The sequence below is a fragment of the Thermomyces dupontii genome (genome assembly GCF_041956625.1).
Source record: "Thermomyces dupontii strain NRRL 2155 unplaced genomic scaffold VTN31scaffold_6, whole genome shotgun sequence".
Taxonomy (NCBI): domain Eukaryota; kingdom Fungi; phylum Ascomycota; class Eurotiomycetes; order Eurotiales; family Trichocomaceae; genus Thermomyces; species Thermomyces dupontii.
In genome coordinates, this window is record NW_027192312.1 from 611872 (window position 1) to 635730 (window position 23859).

Below are 23859 nucleotides of genomic sequence, written 5' to 3' on the forward strand. Positions count from 1 at the left end.
TCAAAAGTGTGAGGGCAGTTGTGAGGGCGTGTCTTTAGACTTCTGAGGAGCATGGGTTGTGAGCCACTGGCTGATATGGAGGACCCGGTGAAGCAGACGGCGCAGGTCGACGCGGTCGAGCGCGAACGCGAGCGCGAGGAGCGCGAGGCCACGGAAACGGCCGAGGCAAGTGGCGAAGAGGATGCGGGCTCACAACATGAGGGGGAGGAAGAGGAGGATGTAGAGGAAGAGGAGGAGGAACAAGAAGAGTTGGATTCCGACGTGGAAGCTGGGAGCGAAGAGGCCGAAGACGACTCGGAGAGCGCCTCACTTTGGGAGGAAGCGATTGAGGCCCTCAGCGACGACCAATTATCATCAGGTACGTTGCGCGACTTCAGTGTCAGAAGTTGGCTGGTTTTGCTGATATCGCACGAAAATAGTGCCCGATGCTTGTACCCCAGAAGAGGCTGCCTACTATCGAAGACGCCTTCGCGAGGTCGGAAAGTCGGCCTTTGTTGAGGAGACCATTGGACAAAATAAGATCAGCGCACGGAAACTGCTCACGGCCTTTGGCATCGCGCCTCCGTCCTTCCTCAACGATGCGCCGGATGAGGCATACCATCCGCTCCTGGTATTGGCGATCGCCCGGGAGTTAACCAAACGTCAGAAGCTGGACGCGTACAACACAGTCGAGGATGCGGTGGAGCTGTTGAAGAACGCGAAGAACATCATCGTCATCACCGGGGCCGGGATCTCGACAAGTCTCGGCATCCCGGATTTCCGATCAAAGGACACCGGTCTTTACTCGCGGCTTGAACATCTCGGCCTGACCGATCCACAGGAGGTCTTTGATATCCGGTTGTTCCGTGAGGACCCGAGCATCTTTTTCTCTGTTGCCAAAGATATTCTTCCTACGGAGAGGAAGTTCTCGCCGACACATGCCTTCATCCGCCTCTTGCAGGACAAAGGCAAGCTCTTGACCAACTATACGCAGAATATCGACAACATTGAGGCCAATGCTGGCATTCTGCCGGAGAAAATCGTTCAATGCCATGGCTCATTTGCGACTGCGACATGTACCAGGTGCAAGATCAAGGTACCTGGAGATAGCATCTTCGACATTGTCCGGGAGGGCAAGATCCCGGAATGCAAGGCATGTAAGGAACAACTTCAGGCGCAATCGCAAGGAATGAAGCGGAAACGCAGTTCGAATGGCCTGCACAAAGACCGCAAGAAGGGGAACTCGGACGATGATTCTGATGATGACTACGAGATTCCCACGCCGGGAGTTCTGAAGGTCAGTCTGCCGCGCTATCTTCCCTTAGTGTGGCAATCATCCAGCTAACGATACCCAGCCCGATATCATCTTTTTTGGTGAAGATCTTCCCGACGAGTTTGGACGGCGACTCGTCCAGGAGGATCGCGAGGTCGCCGATCTCGTCCTTGTGATTGGGACCTCCATGAAGGTGGCGCCGGTCGCCGAGGTGCCGGCGATCATGCCGCCCAACGTGCCTCAGATTTACATATCTCGCACGGTGAGTACACGGTAGCCGCCATCAGAAGATATCCATCGTCTGACGACCCACAGCCCGCCCCCCATATTGGCTTTGATATTGATCTGATTGGCGATTGCGATGTTGTCGTTGCTGAGCTTTGCCGCCGAGCCGGCTGGGAGTTGAAGCATGAAATGATACCCGACAAGACGAAGGTATCCGTTGTCAAAGAAGAAGGATATGAATCACGGTACACATTTGAACGCGTCGATGCATCATCGGACGGCGTTTAGGCCTGGATTTCGTCTCTCTAGGTACCGGAACTTGCTTTGGAACTTCTCTTCATGTAATTACTACATGGACTGGCGTCCTGGGTTGGGCAATCGCCCATTGGGTTGTTTTTTTATTCTACTTATGTTTGAGTGATGTAGTCTTCTCAAGTTTCGATAGAGTATATAAATGGATCGCAATGCTGTACCTCATCACAATTCAATTCGTCCTCGATATCTCTTCCCACTCGGAACGCGACACAAGGACCCGCCAGATTTTTATCATGATCAACTCGACGCCCTGAACATCTCGCAAAACTGCCTCATCCATCTTCAGAGTTCGAATGAAAAATCCATGGAGTACTTGATTCGATTCGCACAACAACACGTGACCTTTCGACGGCCAGAGATTGAGTCCCTGGCGACGTTCTTTGGTGTGGACATTGAAATTGTCTTCTACGATGACTATGTAAGTCTCAATAGGAAATGAGGGGTAAAGGAAATGCTATGTCCCTTGCTGTCGCAACTAAGCTAACTGCCATGTTCGCTATCAAAAGTCACCCTTCTGCGTCGTCCGGTTCCCGGACAACGCCGCGGCCCGCGCGGTGGTGTCCCGTAGCGTTCTCGCGCAGGACCTCTACGAGCTCTGGGGCCAGGGCTCGTCGTACGAGGAGCTGCACGCCGACGTGCGCCGGCGCACGCAGCACCAATGGAGTGAGTTCCGCGACGTGTCCTTCCGGTTCGAAGTGAGCACCTTTGCGTACAAGCGAAGCCGGGAGGAAAAACTGGACATCATCCAATCGTTCGAGTACCTGGATTTCCGCGGGCCGATCCGCATGAAGGGCTACGACGAATTGTTCGGCGTGCTGGAGGATCACGAATGGGACTGTGAGGAGGTAGACCGGGAGCAGTACCGACTGCCGCCGCGGGGCCGCGAGGCGATTAAGACCGTCTATTTTGGCCGCTGGCTGACGTCGAGCAGCCGCAACTTGATCGACCGGTACGATCTGAAAAAGCGGCGGTACATCTCCACAACGTCGATGGATGCCGAGCTGGCCCTGGTGACGGCGAACATGGCGCTGGCGGGGCCGGGGAAACTGGTGTACGACCCGTTCGTCGGAACGGGGAGCTTTCTGGTGGCGGCGGCGCATTTCGGAGCGATGACCATGGGCTCTGACATCGATGGCCGGAGTTTCCGTGGCCGGAATCATGACCAGACCAAGCAACTGGGAATCTACACCAATTTTGTGCAGTACGGCACAACGTCGCGCTTCGTGGATGCATTCACGGCGGACCTTACCAATGCGCCGATCCGCGAGGAGCCGTTTCTCGACTCCATCTTGTGCGATCCGCCCTACGGTATCCGCGAGGGATTGAAGGTGTTGGGATCTCGGGACGATAAGCCCAAGGTGCCGATTTACATCGACGGCGTCCCGGCGTATCGGTAGGAATTCCCTTCCAGATTATCTAAGAAAACATTGCTAAGACCAAGCAGTCTCCCAGGCTACGTCGCTCCCAAGAGACCCTACGGCTTCATGGCCATCCTCGACGACATCCTTGAATTTGCGTCCCGGACATTGGTGGAAAACGGGCGGCTGTGCATGTGGATGCCGACAGCAAACGACCAGGACGTGGAGCTGATGATTCCTACGCACCCCGCGATGGAGATTGTGGCCGTCAGCGTGCAGCAATTCGGGAATTGTAAGCATACTATTCCAACCCATCCACTGGTTTTAGGCTTTCCTTGACCGTCTTGATACAGGGTCTCGCCGTCTCTTGACCTACCGCAAACTGCGCAAGGGAGAGGTCTCCGCCGATAGCAAGGTGCCACGCAGAGGGGATACCCCGGGAGGTGTTTCGGCAGACGATCTGAATGAGTTTCGACGAAGGGTCCGTCCTCTTTGCTCACATAGTACTTGATGATGATTCTAACGTGGAAACCAGTACTTTGCACCAAGGGAATCCAAGTACGGTAATCAACCCCGCAACACTCCCTCGTCATCACAGACCGAATCCACATCCCCCGAGCCTCCCACATCCGACATGGCGTCCATGAAAGTCACGGATGACACAGAGGAGCCTCATGTTACGAAATAGCCAGTGACAGACTATTTTTTTGGCCCCCAATCTACTGAAAGTAAGTTGTCCTATGCCACAGAGGAGCGACCCCCCCGCCGTCCTTTTCGTCTAGCTCCTATTTAAGAGCCGCGGCCTGAATCTCATCCACGAGGAGAGACTCCTCGGCCGGGAAATGAATGACGGAGGTTTTCAAATGCCCTCACCGGCGGCGATGGGAGAAGAACGATGGGCTCAGCAATGATTGCTAGAAGCCTGCTCTTATGGATTAACAAAAAATAAATACAGCCTTTGATGAATCAGTTCAGATGTGACCTAGATCGCCAGAAGAGAGGAAGAAAACAGAAGATCGATGGATTGAACAATATCTCTCGATAGCTTACCGTAGCTCATGTAGGGTAAACTCCTCTCACACCTCCATCTAAGCGTCAAAATCTTGACACCCGTCGAGTCTTTTTGCGGCCTAGACAGGACAATGAAGTAACGCAGTTGAATTCGAACGACGATAATCCTGCCAATTAAACTCTGACAGAGTCGAACACTATTTACAACAAGTGAACATCCCGAACGCCACAACTCCAAACCCGCTGAATACCGCTCGGACCGGCAGGGTTCGCACGGTTGTGCGCGAACCCCCGTGTCGTCGCCCTCAATCAGACCATGGCTCCTGCTAGGAACCACGAAAATCATGCGAATTCCCCCGTATTATCCTGCCATCCCGACCGAACCCGAAAAAAGTCGACGATCAAGAACGGAACCACCGGTATTCGATCGACAAAGTACACCCTACTAAAGGAGGAAGACGAACCCCGACCACATGTATCTCAACTCGAGAACGATGAACCCGAACAAAGAATACCCGTCATAACATGCACCAGAGACCCATTCACCGACACCCCATGTAACGAGAAACGCCCAGACATGAAAACCCGTGAATTCCGTCTCGTATCACTTCCCCGCATAGGGGCACCAGCGACGTCCTGGTTCGAGGACGTCGCGGGGCTCAGAAAGCTTTTCGTTGTACCTTTACTGAGGAGGCTCGTAGCCTTCGAGGTACACCGGGGCATACTTCCTGGCCCATTGCCGGGTGATGATCGAAGCTGGACAGGGTTTAGTTATAGTCTCAGAAGTAACCAACTTGCGACTTACCCTTGAGGAACTTTTTGCTGGCGTATTTCTTGAAGATGGCTTCGTGAACAATGGGTCGGCGAAGATAGTCAATCATCAAGCGGACGACGGGCAGGATTTCTTCTTCCGTGTACCCAGCATAACGCGTCAGAAGCTCATTCTGTTCTTAGGTTAGCTCTGAACTCAAGCGGTGTATTCGATAGAACTCACCCAAGGTCCCCGGTGGAGGATCAGGCGAGCGAGGTACATGGCTGCCGCGGCCACCAGGCTAGGGTAGTAGGGCATGAACCGGTGATCGACCAGACTGATCTCTATCAGATACTTGCCCAACGTCCGGGTCGCAATGTCGAAGTTGTCAGCTTTGGAGATCCGTCGCAAGAAGTTCATTGGGTTCGGGTAGCTCATGTTGTAATCAAGGGCAGCCAGCACGTGCCGTTCCGCCTCGAGAATCTCTCTCTCGGAGAAGGTGCCGTCGGAAACGTTGCTGAAGTTGACGACGTGTGGAGAGAGCACCTCTTCGTACTTGGAGGCAATGAACATGGCCGTCACACCCACCAGTTGCAGCCGGTTGACAGCAACAACCTCAGTAGAGAGGAAGCGGTCGATCAGGTTGACGGCGAGGAACAGAGTCTCGGGAAGCAAACGGAAACGCGTGTGGACCTCAATGAGCCAGTCCACCAGGATGCCGCGCATCCGCCACTCCAGCTCCGGCTGGTGCTCCATGTAGTCAGGGTTTGGCATGGTCTCTGCCTCCAGCGAGCGGAGATAGTCAAAGATCTCGACGACATACTCCGCAGCCGTCAGCGGATCACCGAGGTCCTCGGTGTCTTTGTCGAGCGGATCATGGGGCTGGGGCTGAGGCTCGGCTTCCCGTCGGGGCTGTGCAGGTTCTGCTTCCAGAGCAGGTTTCTTCTCGATGTCAAGCTTCTTGCGGGGTGGCTCTGCCTGAGAAGCTTCCTCTTCCTTGACGGAGGCCTTTTGGCTGGACGAACGCTTCACCGCGCTTCCACCGACGCCCGAGCCGCTGCCAGGGCGTTTGGGCTCGGTTGCTGTCGATCGCTTTGCATTAGTGTCCTTGACACCCAGAGCTGCTCGCGAGGAGTTGCCGCGAGTCAGTTTCTGAACGCCGCCCGCATGAGCCGTGGTTCTCGAAGCGAGACTGGCTTTTGTCGTGGCCTTTTTGGCATCCTTGGCTTCTGCCGGTTCAGCCTTGGTCACATTGCTGACATCGCCCAAAGCAGGCCGTCTCCTTTGAGCGGCAGTGGCAGATGTGGTGGTAGCCTTCTTGCTCTGCAGGGGCTTCTTTGCAGCAGCCGCCGCGTCTTCGGTTGAAGAGAGCGCGGCAGTCTTTGCTCGTGTTGCACGTGCGATTGGCACGTTTTCATCATTTTCGTTGGTAACCGTCCGTGGACGGAGGCTTCGTGTCTGGGAAGTGTCAGCCGGGATCTTGAAAGGGGCAACAATGCCCAGTCTCGATGGATAGAACATAAACTGATTATAAGACAGCAGACTTACAGGAGGCATGATAATCTGCCGTCAGATGAAGCAGATGCAGTTCAGAAGAAGCACACGATTGTCAGAAAGGGATGGTGGAAGAGTGCTCAGTCAGCTATGGTGGATGACTGAAAAATCCTGTGCTGCATTCCAGTCAGCCATGGGGGGTCGACGTGGAGACGGGAAATTCAAAGAGCATAGACATACCACGCGGAGAAAACAGTTTACACCGGCCACAATTGCGGGAGATAGGCTCTATCTGCACGCGATTGATGGTCAAAACATAGAGATGTGAGGTTGATGGATGGATCAGGGTCGCGTTAACGCGAGATCACGATTGTGCGTGACACGATCGGCGATGGCCCCCAGCGCGTCGTGCTCGGTAAAGCAGAGACAGGTAGATAGTAGTCGTCACAGTGAGAATGAGAGCGTAGGAGATGCTGTGAGAATGTACAAAGGACGCGGAGCTGACGGGGTCAGGGTGGAATGGGTTCAAGTTAGCGAGATGAAAATTGAAGGGTGAAGCCGCAGCGGTGATTGTTTTGCCAGAGTGGGAGATGCCTCAGGCCACAATTACCCTGGCGCCCCACCAGGCCACCACTCGAAACCAGATGAAAAAACGGGATGACCAGGCGCGATAAGGTTCTTTTTTTGCAGCAAGGAGGCCTGTGCGGTCAATAAACTGAGGATTGACGCCTCGATAGGCTCTGCAGGGGAGGATCGGCTGCAGCACGGAGGGTGCGAGGAGAGGAAAAAGCCGGTGATGGCCGCAAGCGAGGGAGCTCTTTGTACGCGTATTTCAGACCAGATGGGGTGTGCGACCGCGAGGAGCGCGCGTGTGGATCTCGTAAACAGAGCGTTGCCGGGCAACGACGCGCCTTAGCGGACCAATCACAGCGCTTCCATTTCGTTGTCCGGTCAGCCACACTAAGACAGTCGTCTGATCTTAGTCATCCACTTACTGTGGCGGTGCGATAATGTCACGTGCTGCACCAGCCACATGCAGTTTTCGCATTCAGTTTTGTCCGTCGGGAGATGGGTCAAGTCAACGAGCTACGGTCAGCGGCCTCATTGACGACCATCTGCGATTGGAAACCGCCATTGAATTCCCGGGCCAGCTCGGTTTCGATTCGGCCGTTTCGTGAGTCCTGGTGTCTGCTGCGTCCACCACGGTCTTCCGGCTGCAGCCCGACGGTTGCCAGCCATGTTGCAGCCCCGTTCGTTGCTGAGCGCATTGCGGCTGCCATTCCGTGGTATCCCGTCGGCAGCGGTGCGTTCTTATGCCACGGCGGCCAGCGATGTAGAAAAGTCCTCAGCCGCCGAACCGACCGTCGCATTCGCACCACCAACGACCGAGAGCGACGCCGGCGCCCTGATCCGAAAATATAAGCCGCGAACGCCCGGTGTTCGACATTTGCGACGACCGATTAATGACCACTTGTGGAAAGGGCGGCCAGTCTACAAATTGACGTTCCCCAAAAAGGGTCATGGGAAGGGTGGCCGCAACAACACCGGTCGGGTGACCGTTCGGCACCGTGGCGGTGGTCATAAGCGGCGCATTCGAATCATTGATTTCGCCAGACGCGCCCCGGGTCCTCATATCGTGGAACGGATTGAGCACGACCCTAATCGCACCGCGCACATCGCCCTCGTTCGGAACATGGAAACCAAGCAACTGAGCTACATTCTCGCGGCCGACGGGTTGAGGGCCGGAGACGTGGTTCAAAGCTACATGTCCGGCATTCCCGATGACTTGTTGAAGAGCATGGGCGGGACCATCGACCCAGGTGTTCTTGCGGCGCGAACCGCTTGGCGGGGGAACTGCCTGCCGCTGCACATGATCCCCGTAGGCACTATGATCTTCAATGTCGGTCTGCGGCCGGGACAAGGCGGCGTGCTCTGCCGCAGCGCTGGGACCTTTGCCACTGTCATTGCCAAGGGCACCGACCAGCAGAGGAATGAGGAACACAAGCAAGCGCTCGAAGGTCCACCCGCTGAGGGCGCCGAGGAGGAAAAGCCGCTTTCGCTTAGGGAGCGGCAGAGAATGCAGCGTCTTGCCGATCATGTGACGATTCGGCTCCAGAGTGGTGAAGTGCGGTTGATTCACAAGGACTGCTGTGCGACGATCGGGATTGCCAGCAATCCCAACCATCAGTATGCTCAGCTCGGTAAAGCCGGTCGTGCTCGGTGGCTGGGCATTCGCCCGACGGTTCGCGGTGTGGCCATGAACGCGAAGGACCATCCCCATGGTGGTGGCCGTGGTAAGTCCAAGGGTAACGTTCATCCCAAGAGTCCATGGGGCACTCCGGTACGTATTATTCCAAAGCAATGTGCTTTCGATGTCCTGCTGACGCCCCGGACAGGCCAAATCGGGCTTCAAGACTCGTCCCAGATGGAAGGTCAACAAGGCTGTTGTTGTTCCTCGGCCACGGAATCAGGGCAGGCGGCGCAGAGGGTACAGCTGAATGGCGGGTGTTCTTGTTTTCTATTTCTGGCTTATTCACGTCCATGTCTCAATAGATGGGAAAACTCTTCTTTGAACGATGTTCTTCGTAGGGTTTTATTGGATAGTATTCGCAACCACCTTTGCCGCCGTAACTAGGGTACATTCTTCGACTGTGCGCTCAAGACACATCTCTCTCACTCCCTCGTCAGATTACTCGGCGTTGTTGTATGATAAAAGTAGTAAAGCAATCTCCCCATTACTGCACAATGTGCGTTCGACCAGCGAATCGCGCAATGTGGGCTCGGATTGAACATAGGGCACCCCGGCACACAGCAATTGAATCTAGTTCTAATCCCTTGCGACGGAAAACCTTGCTGGCCAGGTTGCATCGAGAGCTCGAGACTGACTCTCGTATCATTTGTTTGACTCAGGGTCAGAATTACAAGGCAGTCAATGTTGGCAATGAACGTGGCTCTCCGAAAAGGGAAAACGGGAAAATGAGGAAGCCTAAAGTCTAAGGCTGCGACTAGAGTACCTAGACTCAATGGAGTCATGTTCCCCCCCCCCACGCTGCGGTGAATAGTATTGATCGCTCTTTTCTGAATGCGTATCGCTGTCATCCTGCCGACGATCACTGTGGTCGAAACCCGTAGATCAGAGCAACTGTCCCCCCGCTGCCCACGTTGGAGCTGACCGCCCCCCAAGCCGATATGTCGGCCCCGGATTCGGGTCATGCCCAGGATCGACCCCAGCAGCAATCGCCAGGAAACGCATCGCAAGCGCAGACTGATTCGAGGAACGTCCAGCAGGATGGGAACCCCGTGCCCCGACCGAAGCGCATCGCATGCGTGGTCTGTCGGAAGCGAAAGTTGCGATGCGATGGGAAGAGGCCCAGCTGTGGCACATGCTCCCGCCTGAGCCATGCATGTGCTTATGACGAGGTGCGCAAGAAAAGCGGCCCGAAACGGGGTTATGTCAAGCAGCTGGAGGCGCGACTAGGTAGGTGTCGCAGTCCTGAGATTGTTGTTGTGGATCATGGAGCAGTCGTTGACCATCTGTGCCTAGCCCAAGTTGAGACTCTGCTCAGAAACCAGGAATCTGATGCGAACCCCAACTGGAGCAGCGAGGCCAATCCGTTAGCGGCGCAGCAGCAGAACACGTCCTCCGCACCAGAACCGACCATCCCATTTGCCACCGTTCCTGGCCCTTCTTCGTTCCCGAGTGTCGACAGTGTGCCGGGACAGGGTGGTCCGTCGCAAACGACGGAGCCGAGATCGGCATTGGGCGATTCGGGGCTCGAGGGTGACATGTCCTGGGAGGTCATCAGTCTGGGATTGGACGAGCCGCTGCCGAAGAAAGAGGTCATCGATGAACTGTGCGTGCTGCTTTCAACGTCGACCTTGTAAGATCGAGCGACTAATGGCAACAGGACCGATATCTACTTTAAGACTGTCCACCATTCCGCTCCAATGATCCACCGTCCCCGATTTAACCTGGCCATGGAACTGCCCCCAAAGATGCGGCCGCCAGTGTGCCTCCGATATGCTATGTGGAGTTTGGCCGCGGACGTCACCCCCAAGTACTCGTTCATGAAGGATATATTCTATGAGCGTGCTCGTAAATACACTGAAAAGGACGAAATGAGCAGTCATGGAGTGGCTATAGTGACGGTTGCTCACTGCCAGGCTTGGCTCCTCCTCGCAATCTACGAATTCAAGTCATTGCTGTTCCCACGAGCTTGGCTTAGCGTCGGCCGAGCAGCAAGACTAGCAACAATGATGAATCTGAATCGCGTGGACGGCAACGGTGTTTTCGTGAAAGAGTGTCTTCCTCCGCCATCTGATTGGGTAGAGAGCGAAGAGAGGAGACGGACGTTTTGGAACGCATTCTGCATCGATCGCTACTCCAGTATGGGCACCGGGTGGCCGGTGATGTTTGATGAACGAGATGTATGCTGATCCAACCCAACTTTATTTTGGCGACGTCAAACTAACCACCTGCCGCAATATCATTAGATTATGACGAATCTGCCAGCCAGTGAACAAGCATTTTTGAATGGAACCGAAGAACGGACGGTATCGCTGGAGGAAGCTCTGTCGGGCAATGTCGCTGGGCTGTCCCCGTTTGCGGGCGCTGTGCTGACGGCCTGTTTGTTTGGGCGATATCTCAACCATCTCTACCGGCCGAGCCCCCGCGATAATCCGGACGATATCAACGGGGAGTTTTGGAAGCGACATCAAGAGATTGACGGTCTAATTACTAAAATATCGATGTCATTACCGACGAATCTACAGCTGCCTGAGGCGGCCCGAGACCCCAACGTCATCTTCAGCAATATGGGCCTTCATACGTCGACAATATGTTTACATCAGGCGGCCATGTCTATGGCAGAGAAGCATCGCCTCCGCGATAGCATCGCTGCCGAGAGCAAGCGGAGATGCATTGTTGCGGCTGACCAAGTGGCCAAGATGATGAAGATTGTTAACTACACTGAGTTTATAACGGTAAGTTTCCTTGCCGACAAATGACTCATTGACTCTATGAGTGGCTGATGGAATGCAGCTGAACCCCTTCACTGCCTTCTGTCTCTACGTGTCGGCTCGAGTGTGCATCAAGTATCTCAAGTCTCGTCCAAACGACTACACGGTGAAAACGACGCTTCAGTTTCTCCTGAGCGCACTGAACGCACTCAAACCCTTCAGCACATTGACCGAGTCGTTTTTGATGCAATTGGATGTCGACCTCGCCGGCAGGGATCTAGGCATTTCGAACATCTGTCAACGAGGTCTAGACGATGTACGTAGTCATCCCTCACACTCCCTTTCACATACATATCTGATGCTTACTTGTGCAGTCGGACAACACCCCTCTACCACTTCGAAAGGAATACCGCGTTGTACCCGGTCAGAATACAGCGGGTCAAGTCGACAGTAGAGGCGATAGCCTACGGATGAATACTGGTAGCGCCAGTACGAGCACATCGTACTCACAGGGCGCGTCAGTTAGCTCGCAAAGCGTTGGATCTCTGCCAACGCGGACCAGAGCTCCTTCAAGTCGCCAACAGCAGCAACAGCAGGCCAGTCCAGGGTCTTTCCCATCTGGCATGAGCAGGTCTATGGAAAACACGTCTTCTCAAACAGAAATGAATGAAGCATTGGCAGCTTTCCCATCGGTAGACATGTCGTTCAGTGCTGACCAGTCGAGCGGCGGATCGCCGCCGACGCTGAACTCGTCGACAAACACGGCGCAAACACCTGCCAGTGAAAATTCCTTTTCGAATACACAGCCGACACAGGGCGGCGCTGGCAGCAGCAGCACGGACGCGCAGCTCGGCTTCTCCACCTCGCCCAGCGGGTTTGGGCTGGATGGATCATACGGACAAATTGACCCGACGATTGACCTTCCGCCGGACGCGATGGTTGGTTTGGAGAACTCGTTCTCAGTGGACGGGACTTGGCAGTTTCTTGCGCCGCCTGCACAAGTTGCGATACAAGCTCGCGATTTGAATAATAGCGCGGATGGCAACCGAACTTTTGACCAGATGTCCGGGGAAATGATGTGGACCGGCTGGAGTTGATAAATTGTGTATATTACTAGGATTCAGCGGACTGTTTGATTTTCCGGTTTGACGCAGAGACAGGTTCGGGTGGTAATAATCATTACGGCGTTCTGGTGTGGGCAGGATGTGATCCATGGAATGGATTCTGGATTGGGTTTGACTCTCCCATGGTTATGTAGTACTGTCTAATACATCAATCTTCACTTCTAGAGGAGCCACAGGTCATTGAATGGAGTAGGTAGTGTCAACTGGAGTAACTGAGCGGAATTGATGCCTCAGGCGGAAATCACGCGCTCCTCACAGAATGTGATCTTGAGTGAGCTAAACTGCGACATGCTGTCAAAGAATTGAATCGCACCGGCCCTTGTTTTTGTCTTTATTCGTGGTCACGAGTAAAAACGAAGCGCAAGCGCGAGGTCAATCCTTAACTGAGCTTTGAACCAGATCCAGCGCGCATACGGTGATTTCGGGCGGACGAGACGATCAATCGAACGGACGAATCCAACAGACGAGTAGGAAGCTCAACGCTTCCTCCGGCACACACAGTCAGGGAGAATGGCCTCCTCCTCCTCTTCCTTCTCCTCGGCTCAAAACCAAAGACGATTCATCCACAAGGACCGATTCGGCTACGTCTTTGGTCTATTACGAACACAGAGTTACCTTGATCCTGCGGCGAGGGGACCAGGATCACATACGTTCGTGGCAATAATACAACCATCTTTCTAGGAATTGTGACTGACTGATAGTTGATTATTTTAGAATCCGCACCCTAGCATGGAACCCCACGGGCCAACTCATTGCCACCGGTGCCGCAGACCGTACGATCCGGATCTGGAACCCCGAGCGCGCACATGCGCGGTACTCGACGGAGCTGCGCGGGCACAGCGCGGGCATCGAGCAAGTCGTGTTCAATCCAGTGCGGGACGCGGAGCTGTCGAGCTGTTCAGCGGACGGCACGGTGCGGTTCTGGGACGTGCGGTCTAAGAATTGCGTGAGCCGGCTGGATGTCGGTGGGGAGGCGTTTACATTGGCGTGGTCGGCGGATGGGAGGGTGTTGCTTGTTGGGCGGAAAGTAAGGGCTTTTTGCTTTGTCATTGCGTTTGATCGAGGGATTGGATGGCTAATCGTAAAGGATCGGTTAGGATGACACACTGGTTCCCATCTCCGTCGAAAGTCCGTCAAACCCCACGACGAACGGGGAGACAAACCCGTCATCGACGTACACGATTCTACAGGGACACCCGCAACCAGTCCAAACCAACGCAACAACATTCTCACACTACGTCCCCCCTTCTACAGCCGCCGACTCTGCAGCGTTGTCAGACTACGAGCTCGACCTCTTCGTAACTACCGGCGAAGGCACGGTCAAAATCCTCTCCTACCCATCCTTCAAAACGCGCCACGTCCTGAACGCGCATAGCTCCTCCTGTCTTTCGCTTGCACTGGCCCCGACCGGTCGCTACCTGGCAGTCGGCGGCAGCGACGCACTGATTTCGCTCTGGGATACGACGGACTGGGTGTGCCGCCGTACCATGTCGAGCGAAAACGGCGGCGCCGTGCGCGGCGTCAGCTGGAGTTTCGACGGGCGGTTCTTGTGCGGCGCGTGCGACGAGCCCGGCACTTCGGGATCGGGCCTGGAGATCTACCACGCTGAGACCGGTGATACGGTCCATACCGTGCAGACGGGCTCCAGCGGTGTGCCGGCCCTTGCGTGGCATCCGACTAGGTATTGGCTGGCGTATTCGACGACGGCGGAAGGGCCGGGGAATCCCGGGGGGTTGAAGATTGTGGGAGCAGCGGGCGGTGGTGGATTGTGATGTCTCTCTTGAATATTGCAGGTCTTTCCCATTCATACAGATCTAGACATGGGTGGAGTTTGGGGTTTTATATATTGGGCGGGGATCTCGAAAGATATGAGTCACGGTGTAATATTAGATAGTGCATTGATCCAGGGACATTCAATGATGACTGGTTTCGTCAGTGTCCTGAGTTGGGATGACTGCGGTCATCCCTGATAGAACCATCTCGCACGTCCGGTCGAGTATGTACTCACTGCAAATCCAGATTCTGGTAGTCTATCGTAACTCCATGCTGATAATGCCAGAACGACAGTGATTGGGACATGTGGTCGGTCACGGCGACGATGGTTCGACATGTACCTAGGTGAGATGAACCTCCTCCGGAACAGGTCAAAAAAAGACACCCCGGTTCAATGAGCATGACTAGAACGCGACTGTGAATGCTTCCAAGAAGCCAAAAACTAGCTTCAATCCCCACATGTCATCGTGTCATCCCATGATCACCAATCGTTAGATCTTTTAGGCAGGGATTGGATCTGCTAGCGGCTCGGATCTTGATCCATCTCCACCTGAGCTTGTGTGAGCTTATCTCGACGACGGCCAAGTTGAACGGAATTTTTCTCCCAGCAGCAGCAGGATTTGGCATGCCTTAGGCATAGTTACTGTGTGAACGACCCCGCACGCGAGCAGAATGTATGTTATCTCAGACCATTGACTGACCTGCTGCATTGTTCCCGCCACCATGCTGGACTTCTCCAACGAGGCGTCGCGCTATGAAAAATGCTACACGACACTCGGCCAGCTGCCTGCGTACGTCGATCCGAAGCAGCCGCCATCCAAAAAGGCTCCATTCTCGACTATCGCGCATCATCCGTTTATCCACACGGTGCGTCTTGTCTGATTTATTTGTTCTTTTCGATAGAAGCGAAGCTGACTTTCCCGCGCAGGTTGAACTGATTTTCCCACAGGAGTTTGCTCCAGCATGGGAATCGGTGCGGTCCAAGCTGCGCCAATTGCAGTATATTCGAGTTATATTGTCCCTGTCAGCTTTATTAGAGGATGATTTCTTTAATACGTTCATCAAAGCGGGTGTGTTGACTTTTCTGAGTCGTGTTATCTGCCGAGATCCTAACAGCGCAGGCAATCTCCTGATGCTGTCCGAGGGCCGTCCCGGCGTGGACAATGTGTTTTCTCTGCATAATGGTAGGATTGGCTGTTATTTATTTTTTTTCGCCTCTTAACATGAAAATTATGAAAATTGAACATGAAAGAAAGCAAGCAGGAGAAAAACGAGCAACTACGAGATCAGGCAGGTGTTGCTGACTTCTTTCCCAACATGGACAGGCATCCTCCGGTTAGAATTGGGCAAAGAACCCTACGAGCGCTCAGGACTGCAGGGAAAACCAATTCGCAGCGGCGGCCGAAAGCACGCCAAAGAACGCTTTGGTTTGGACGCGCAGTCATTGCTCCTGAATGCTTGCTAACCCGTCCCTAGTGGTCGAGCTCAACTTACGCTTGCCCTCGATGCTTCACGGGAAGAAAGCCTTCGAGAGAATAGTCTGGGCCTTCAAGAATGTCCTCAATCACCCAGTCGCATGGCTGGTCTGTGATCCGACGTCGGACCCGACCACCCTCGACCAAGGTAGTGCTAGCAATATTACAAACATTGTAGGGCCTCGCCCGCTCACCGTCCACAGTCAGGAAGACACTCGCTCCACACGGCCCGCAGCTGGCCGATTGTGTCCCGAACTCTGTCGCCCACCCTCACACAGTAGTCCCACCTCTGTCAGTCGTGGACATCACGGCCCTTCCTTCTGAAGCCGAGATTCGAGACTACTGCGACGAGATTGCAGAATGGATGGGCTTGGTGGCCCTGGGATCCCCCCGAGTCAGAGTCGATGATGACATCGACCCTTACCTCAGTCGCTACGAGGTCCCGCAGCTTGATCATGTCCAGCCCACGTCGTCGAGACTGGTGAGTATGAAATGGCATGGGATGATCCCATCGCCGTGGATCACGCACCTTTTGCTCCAGCTCCTGTAGGTGTTGTTTCTCTTGGTCCAAGGATTCTGGCATGCTGATGTCCGGTCTGAAAAGCCTGGATCGTGCATCTCGTGACCTTCGTCCTCCGGTCTGGTTCGCGTTGGCTTGTACCGCGTTCAAGCGCGATGCCGTCGAGAATAAGGACGGCTACACCGTTTTATGCGTCCCTCGCGGGAATTCCCAGCCAACCTCTAATTCAGATGGCGTCCGTCGAACCACGGATGCACGCGATTACATCTGTTGGGAGTATGTAGGAGCTGTTGTATCTCAATAGTCTTTCCAGTGGTTAATCTCATAGAGGTCTCTGGATCTGCCCACGTCATGTGCTCCTTGTCTGAGGCATAAATTCTGCTCTTCTCCCGCCAAATGATGTTTCTTTCGTTCTAGACCCCAGCATTTACGTCTCGAACATCATCATCCCCATACCATATCGTCAAGCTTTGATCCTGGGCCAACGCCCAGCGTTCTATCATCTCTCCTTCCTTCGTTCTCGCTCATTTCACTCGTTTCTCTTCCATTTCAACCCTCGCTCGGCCAGCGACGTGGGAAACATGCAAGTGGACTTTTCCGACTTCACCGTCGAGGGGAACCAGGAGCCCCAGGTCGTCTCAGACGAGCTTTTTGACTCGCTCCTGGGCTTGTTTCCCGACGATACTCTCACTACAAGCCCGAATAGCTCGATGGTTTCCCAGGCTGAGCACGTCGAGCTACCGGCAACTGTCGATCCTTCCGAACTGGACTTGGAAGCTCCTCCCGGATCGCTCTTTCCGCGGCAGGCAGCCACCCTTGGTCCTTCCCCGATGAACACACCTCACCCTATCGGTTAGTCCTTAAAAACCTCAACACATATCTGGAATAAAGCTCACACCTTGTAGAACCTGATCAAAAGCGTCGCAAGATGAACGGCTGTGAGCCTCCGGCCACCACCGACATAGCCATGTCCGAGGAGATGTGGCATTTTCCAGACTTGCGCTTGATGGCACCGCCAACCGTACCGGGTGCTTTTCCCGACCAGCTCGGCAACCCGGTCGCACCCATATATGACGATCTGTTACTCCCAGAAACCAGCTTCCCGGCGCCATCTGCCCCGAGTCAACTGCCGGATGCTTTCCTTTACGCCCCGCCGGCGGCGGACTTCCGCTTTGCGCCCATCCTCGCTCCGCCGGTAGCTCCTACGATCGCTCCTCAGGTCGTTCCCCCCGTCGTAGGGACACCGGCACAGCCAACAACAGCGCTCATAACGGGGCTTCCTCCGGAGCAGCCATCACTGTTCCCCCCGTCAGCCACCATGCCTGCTCCCGCCAACGAGCCTCAAGACGCCGGCCGGGAATTAACCATCTGCGAGGACCCGTTGTCGATGCCCAAGAACTTTGTCCCCAACCCAAACAACCACGGGCGACACGAGATCATCAACGGTCGCAAGATCTACCTAAACGCGCCAAAGGAGAGGATTGAAGCGGCGAGAGCGAGCAGCGGTGCCGCGGCCGGCGGTACCGGCGGGAAGCGACCGGCCGATAAGATCTCGAACTGAGATCGACATCATGATCATGATGGAACGAGCGTGTTTGTTATGCATTGATTGAGAGCTATGGAGTTGGGTCATGTATTTGGGTTTGGTTCATAAAGGATGTTTTGAAGATATTATGCCTGTACTGTGAGGGATAGATGGTCTCTATTCTTGTTTTTGCCATGTTGTCATGTTCTATACTGCATTACAGAATCATGTTATCTGGTATGCTTCTGTTTCAGCATATCCATTATCCTGTATCAAACAGTGACTTTAATACCAAGCTCATCGTCCAACTGATCACAACCATGCAGACAAACCACCCATATCCATCATCCAAACCACACTGAACCCAGTTACCCAGAATCACAGAAACACAAGTACAATACCAATTCATCCAACAAACTCATTAACCAAGTCCTCCAGTACAGGCCGTCTCTTCAACACCCTCTCCCTAGACAGAGCAATAGCACCTCTCTTCTCAGGACTCCTCAGTTTCGATTTCTTCGTGGTGGTCGGGCTGGAGCTGAAGCTCTCCCCTTTCCGTTTAGCTCCGGTATTCTTCCTATCCGGCGACGCGACCGTGTCCATCTTTGTCGGCGAAGGATAGTGCGCATCGCCGAGATCTGCAAAGACGTGATCCGCGAGCGCATTCCCGGGGAGATCATACACCCACGCACGGTCGTCCATCAGCCGGACATACTGCGCCAGAAGTTCGTTACCGCCCCGCAGGGTAGCTTTGCTGCCCACGACGAGAAGCTTGGTGCGGGCGCGTGTGAAGGCGACGTTGATACGACGCCAGTCGCGGAGCAACTCGCCGACCTGTTTTTCGGCGTTACTGCGCACGCAACTCAGGACGATGACCTCCTTGTCGCGGCCCTGGAACTTGTCCGTCGTGTGCATCTCGAGCTCCGGCGTGAATCGGCGGAGGCGCTGGCGGAGAGCGGATAACTGGCTGCGGTAGAAGGTGATGACGCCGATCTCCCGCACGGGGACCCCCGCGGAGATGAGCGCCTCGACCAGCTGCGCGCAGATGGTCGCCTCGACGTCGTTGACGATTCGCGAGCCGGCCGTCTCCTCCCGGGCAATGTCGCCCAGTGGGTCAGTGTTGACGAGTCGGGTTTTGGCAGAGGGGTCTAGGAGGTCGCGGAGCCAACACCGTCCGTGCATCGGGCCGAGACACATCGCGCCTTGCTGGGACGACATTTCCGTTAGTGAGGTGACGTGGTGCTGTCGCAGGCCGCCGGTCAGGTCGGGAAGATGCAATGATCGTGACGCGACTTCTGGTGTTCCACACTTTAGCCGTCCCGAGTAAATTAGCTTGTTGGAGAGGAGCATCAGATCCTCGCACATGCGGTACTGGTGCTCCAGATTGACCACCGACGAGGGCTGCGCATCGGACAGCAGCTTAAACAGGCTGACATCGAGTCCGCCCTCCTGTGCCTCCTTGTCCTGGACCAGAGGAGGCAGCTGGTAGTGGTCGCCGACGAGGATAAACGTCCGCGCCATGCGGATCGGCCCGAGGCATACAGGCAGAGTGATTTGCGACGCCTCGTCCACGATGCAATAGTCAAAGATGCGCTCGTTAAAGATGGGATGATTCACGCCGAGACACGTGGTCGCGACGACACTTGACTGCTCGTAAGACTCCTTGAGCTCCTCAATCGACGTCTTCGGCACGGCCGCCAGGTCCGCAAACTGCTGCACCTCCGGATGAACCTTTGCCGTCGCGCCGATGCGCAGGATGCGCACGTTGTCGTCCCGGATCTTGAGCAGGATGTTGTCGACTGCGGTGTGCGTGTAGGACGCCAGCAATACACTCTTGCCCTGCGACACCAGAGCGCGAATGATGTGAGCGATCGTCGTCGTTTTGCCCGTCCCCGGCATGCCCAAGACAAGGGCGTAGTCCTGCGCGCTCAGGACCTTTTCCACCGCGCGCTTCTGATCGACGTTGAGCTCGGCCTGACACGCCGCTGGAATGGTTGTGTCCAAGTCTGCTATTTGGCGGAAAGTCGGCGCCCGGCCCTCAATGATGAGCTTCCGCAGCTGCACGGCCTGGAAGAGATTCTTCTCCATCATGCAGATTAGGTTGTTGCGCACAGTGGCCATCCCATTGCTGAACTCGTCCTTGTCAAGACGATACACTATCGGCTCATGGCCATCTTCATCCTCAGCGGTGGTGTCTCGGGGCTTGCCCTCGCAGAGATCGATGATCCCTTTGAAAGCCTGATTCCGCTTCGAGTCGAAATCAGCACACCGCACCCGGGAATTGTCCAAGCGCCGGTCGACCGCAACAGTAATCCTGCTGCGGCTGACGTTCGTAACATAGCCGTTCGCCAGGGCAAAGTGGCCCTTTTCGTCCGATATAACGATCGGCTCACCGGTCGTGATCTGCGAGTCAGCAAAAGAAAAGTCCGCAGGGGCTTTTCGCTTGACAAATGTATAGCGATATCGGTTGATCTTGGTTCCGTTCTTGTCCTCGTAGGCCGAGCCCGGCTCGATGACGACTTTGCTGAAACACCGCCCCAAGGCCTCCCGCTCTTCGCTGAGCATCGTCCACAGCTCCCGCCGAAACTTCATCATCGCCCTTTCTTCCTTGGTCAGCAGATCGTCCCATTTCCGGAAGAAGTCGCGGTGTCGAGCGTCGAGATGTCCGACTACTTCATTGAAACTGGCCCCCACTCCGCTGGTCTCGCCGTCTCCGTCGTCAAGGAGTTTATGGTAGATGAAGCATGCCGTTTTGGAGTAGCATTGCTGGCAGAGATGCGGCCGTTTGACCATGGGGGGAAGCGCGGTCTTTTCCCGCACGAAACAGGCTAGTCGGTTGCGCTCCTGAATCATATGGATGATCTCATTGCGGACGCTATTGACCTTGAACATCTTTTGCATCTCGAGATAGTAAAGGAGGCCGAACGTGACATCGATGTCTATGGCAAGAGGTCAGCAACTCAAATCACTGCCAATTCAAGTCCGAGAGAGCGCACCATAGCGATCGGAAAGGAGCAAAGTGTACAACGCCGTTTGCGCTCGATGACTGGAACTAGTGTCCTTTCTCCCCGTTTTCATTTCCAAGGGGATGGTCAGAGTTTTGTGATCCTCTCCGTCGTCGTAGACGACTTGGACAGTAGCGTCCACATTCCCCTTCAGTCCGTACATCGGCGACCAGATGTGCTCCTCAATCTCGAGAAGTTTGTTGATGCTCAGGGATGCTTTTGTTCCACGGCGATCCTCAACGACGGATGCGGCCTGTTTCCAGTCAGCAAACACTTCCTGAAAATAAAGGTCACAAAAAAGAATGCTCACCGTCGGTCTGGCACGCAGAAACACCTCTGCCCACGCCTTTAACTCCGGAATCTTGCTCATGACATAGTCTGCGGCCTCCGCCAACGTCACATGAATAGCATAGAGGCTCTCTACGTATCGAACCAGAGTTTCCTCCACCATGGGCCGGATCCATTCGTAATCCCATCGATTCGCTTTCAGGCATTCCTGAAAGACTTCATGGAGGATATGCCCAAAGACCTGGGGCCTGCTGACGTCGCTCGTGGCCTTGATGCGGTCCTGGAGCACGGCGCGCCGCTGACAGGAAGTCGAATCCGCAACGACGGTGGCAGAGATGAGGTGGTCCGGGTGCAAGATAATCATGTTCTGGGAGTCGTCCACGACGCATTGTCCGCGGGCGTCGAAGTCGCCAATCAAGTGGACATATGAGTGCTTGCTGCACGGGGATTCGTACCATGAGTCGCGGAGGATGATGACCTTTTTCTGACGTGTCTTCTCGTCCTCGACGGAGAGCACCTAAACTCGTCGTCAATGAAGGGCTTGGGGCGAGCGAGACTCTTCCCAGTACTGACCTTTTCCGGCTGTGTATACCCACGGGAATTAACGTAAGTACTTTCCGCGATTTGGGTTATAAGGTAGCGTTTGATGGCTTGCTGCGCTTTGGGATGTTTCTACATCGTGACATTCGTAAGTATCTAATATATGGGACATCATGATTCATGGCTAAGGGTTAACCAACTTGCTTCTGACGGCTCGCGTCCAAAAGGATCATAGCCTCCTCTATGGCGTCCAAGTCAATGTCATCTCCTTCGAACTCATCACTAGACACATCCGCGGCGCATTGCGCGTCGCGACTTTGCTGTGCCTCTTGATTTCCATGTGTGGTCGGTTCCACCGTCCCTTGGCCACGCTTCTCTTCAACGTTCGATAACGAATTGTCTTGCTTCGTGGGCTGTTGCTGCTGATCACATTGCGCTAAGAGTTCCTCTGGGAAGTCATCGCCATCGTCAAATTCATCATCATCATCGTCGTCGTTGTCGTCATTATTAATGACAGGAATAGGTGGTTTGCGCTGTTCGACGGGGCTTGGTGATTGTGGCGGATCGGAATCTGTCTCGCTGGAAGGGACTTTCGGCAAGGCGTTGGCGGGCTCTTGGTTCGTTTGAGGTGTCTCCGAAGCATCAACGAGCGCTAGCAGGTCGTCATCAAACTCATCCCCTCCAAACTCGGAGGAAGACCCAGGGGACTTGGCAGGGTTAAGCCCTTGGTGTGGACTATTGCCCTCGGGAGCATCTGACTTGCCTCCCTTCCTAGTCGGTGATTCTTGATTCTCAACCGCCGTCGCTTCATGGGGCTCTGCATCGCCGTCTCCACCAATTGGCGGCGACGATGGTGGCTCGGTCTTGGTCTTCGACCTGGCCAAACTTCCCTGAATTCTTTCCAAAAGACTATTCAACCTTGATGATGACCGGCCCGAGTATAAAACACTGCTCTTCGAGCGCGTGAAGAGCTCCCGTGCAGCTCGGCCATCTTTGTAAATGTCGGCTTTCTTTCGCTTTGATGCTGTTGATGGCCAATCGGCAGTGCAGCTACGCGCTCTTCGGAGCCCCGACGAGTCCTTGCTCGGGATGTCGGACACCGGAGTGTGAGGTGACGAAGATAAGTTGACAAATTTTGGCGGCAACTCGACTGTGCCGTCTCCCTTGTTTCTTCCAACGTAGCTGTTCCATAGTTCCGTCGCCACGTCGTTCTGCGGAGTCTCTAGCAGTGATTTGATGGTCTTCATGTCGAATGGCTCCATTGGCTTCCTTGTTTTATTCTTGCGGGGAGACCCGCCAGGCGATGATCCCTCACGGCGGCGCTTCTTTCCTCTGGCTGTAGGACTTGCATTACTGGGCGCGGAACTTTGCGGAGCATGTTGCCAAGTTACATATTCATCCGGAGTCTGGTCTTTGCCCGGGGCAAGTCGGAACGCATCCTCAGTGTTGCTGATGAGGTCCGCCAACGGGATTCTGTTTGCAGGCGTCTTGGGACATTCTTTAGTCGGTTTGGACTCTTTGGTCTGTGTTGAAGGCTGGATCTCAGGAGGGGGATCGGGAAGAGAGTCTGCAGTCTCGTTCTGGCCCGAGGTATTTTGATTCTCCTGATCAGGGAAGACTAGCGGCTCGGATACCGCTTTCGATGGTGAGGCGTTCTTCGGCCCTTCATTTTCAGATAGCTGGACATATCGAAAGCTGTTCAATTTGTTCCGCGAGCTGGACGAGACGTACGCATTGTAGTTGGTGGCCATGATCGATGTTGAAGCAGCGAAGTGCTGGACATGGACATGGAGTCTACCTACCGAGTCAGTACCGCCATTGAGTGCAATGGAACGTCAGATTCACCTGCTTGACTTGCTACTAAATGGTCCTCATGGCAAAGTTCTCGTCTTTCATGGAGCAATGCAGATGTTGTATGGGGCACACCAAAAGACGCGTCTGTCCGCGTTCATTGAGGGCGTTTTGATGCCTGAGGCAGAAATACTCTCACAAAACAACGCCATTTGATTCCGGAATTGTCAGGCATCAACATTCCGGCGCTAAACCAAAATTGGCTGTGCCGAGATCTGCTCCATCATCTGGGCCGTCTCCGAGGTGGTCAACCTCGTCCAAACCACTGCAGTCAGCATCTCCAAGTCCTTTGCTGAAGGGTATAAACAACTGGTGACACGGACCGGCAGGTCAATCAATCCGATCTCGTATCTCCCCTCACCACAGTGGAGGGCTATTCTCATCGCATCGGAC

At 54.6% G+C, this 23859-nt stretch overlaps 9 protein-coding genes across 9 annotated transcripts; 7 read left to right on the forward strand and 2 right to left on the reverse strand.

Annotated features, from left to right (window-relative positions):
* Positions 1-51: 51 nt before the first annotated feature.
* Positions 52-1765, forward strand: VTN31DRAFT_6071 (uncharacterized protein; the record flags this gene model as incomplete). The annotated part of the gene is made up of 4 exons (XM_069406641.1): positions 52-358; positions 420-1276; positions 1335-1514; positions 1568-1765. The coding sequence occupies 4 exons, from the start codon at positions 52-54 to the stop codon at positions 1763-1765; spliced, it is 1542 nt and encodes a 513-aa protein (XP_069259153.1).
* A 331-nt stretch (positions 1766-2096) lies between these two features.
* VTN31DRAFT_6072 (uncharacterized protein) lies at positions 2097-3838 on the forward strand (the record flags this gene model as incomplete). Its single annotated transcript, XM_069406642.1, has 5 exons — positions 2097-2210; positions 2299-3185; positions 3237-3442; positions 3504-3631; positions 3686-3838. The coding sequence occupies 5 exons, from the start codon at positions 2097-2099 to the stop codon at positions 3836-3838; spliced, it is 1488 nt and encodes a 495-aa protein (XP_069259154.1).
* Positions 3839-4843: 1005 nt separating this feature from the next.
* VTN31DRAFT_6073 (uncharacterized protein) lies at positions 4844-6469 on the reverse strand (the record flags this gene model as incomplete). The annotated part of the gene is made up of 4 exons (XM_069406643.1): positions 4844-4917; positions 4967-5105; positions 5156-6370; positions 6461-6469. 4 exons carry the CDS (start codon positions 6467-6469, stop codon positions 4844-4846), a joined length of 1437 nt encoding a protein of 478 aa, XP_069259155.1.
* Positions 6470-7643: 1174 nt separating this feature from the next.
* On the forward strand, positions 7644-8904 carry VTN31DRAFT_6074 (mitochondrial 54S ribosomal protein uL2m; the record flags this gene model as incomplete). Its single annotated transcript, XM_069406644.1, has 2 exons — positions 7644-8747; positions 8803-8904. 2 exons carry the CDS (start codon positions 7644-7646, stop codon positions 8902-8904), a joined length of 1206 nt encoding a protein of 401 aa, XP_069259156.1.
* Positions 8905-9595: 691 nt separating this feature from the next.
* VTN31DRAFT_6075 (uncharacterized protein) lies at positions 9596-12462 on the forward strand (the record flags this gene model as incomplete). Its single annotated transcript, XM_069406645.1, has 6 exons — positions 9596-9884; positions 9951-10260; positions 10315-10834; positions 10901-11389; positions 11448-11681; positions 11740-12462. 6 exons carry the CDS (start codon positions 9596-9598, stop codon positions 12460-12462), a joined length of 2565 nt encoding a protein of 854 aa, XP_069259157.1.
* Positions 12463-12999: 537 nt separating this feature from the next.
* VTN31DRAFT_6076 (uncharacterized protein) lies at positions 13000-14261 on the forward strand (the record flags this gene model as incomplete). Its single annotated transcript, XM_069406646.1, has 3 exons — positions 13000-13139; positions 13204-13516; positions 13587-14261. The coding sequence occupies 3 exons, from the start codon at positions 13000-13002 to the stop codon at positions 14259-14261; spliced, it is 1128 nt and encodes a 375-aa protein (XP_069259158.1).
* Positions 14262-14985: 724 nt separating this feature from the next.
* VTN31DRAFT_6077 (uncharacterized protein) lies at positions 14986-16561 on the forward strand (the record flags this gene model as incomplete). The annotated part of the gene is made up of 7 exons (XM_069406647.1): positions 14986-15129; positions 15191-15332; positions 15384-15446; positions 15588-15689; positions 15739-15885; positions 15941-16283; positions 16342-16561. 7 exons carry the CDS (start codon positions 14986-14988, stop codon positions 16559-16561), a joined length of 1161 nt encoding a protein of 386 aa, XP_069259159.1.
* Positions 16562-16838: 277 nt separating this feature from the next.
* Positions 16839-17818, forward strand: VTN31DRAFT_6078 (uncharacterized protein; the record flags this gene model as incomplete). Its single annotated transcript, XM_069406648.1, has 2 exons — positions 16839-17109; positions 17163-17818. 2 exons carry the CDS (start codon positions 16839-16841, stop codon positions 17816-17818), a joined length of 927 nt encoding a protein of 308 aa, XP_069259160.1.
* Positions 17819-18187: 369 nt separating this feature from the next.
* VTN31DRAFT_6079 (uncharacterized protein) lies at positions 18188-23366 on the reverse strand (the record flags this gene model as incomplete). The annotated part of the gene is made up of 5 exons (XM_069406649.1): positions 18188-20721; positions 20779-21040; positions 21098-21592; positions 21649-21747; positions 21816-23366. 5 exons carry the CDS (start codon positions 23364-23366, stop codon positions 18188-18190), a joined length of 4941 nt encoding a protein of 1646 aa, XP_069259161.1.
* Between the last annotated feature and the right edge of the window lie 493 nt (positions 23367-23859).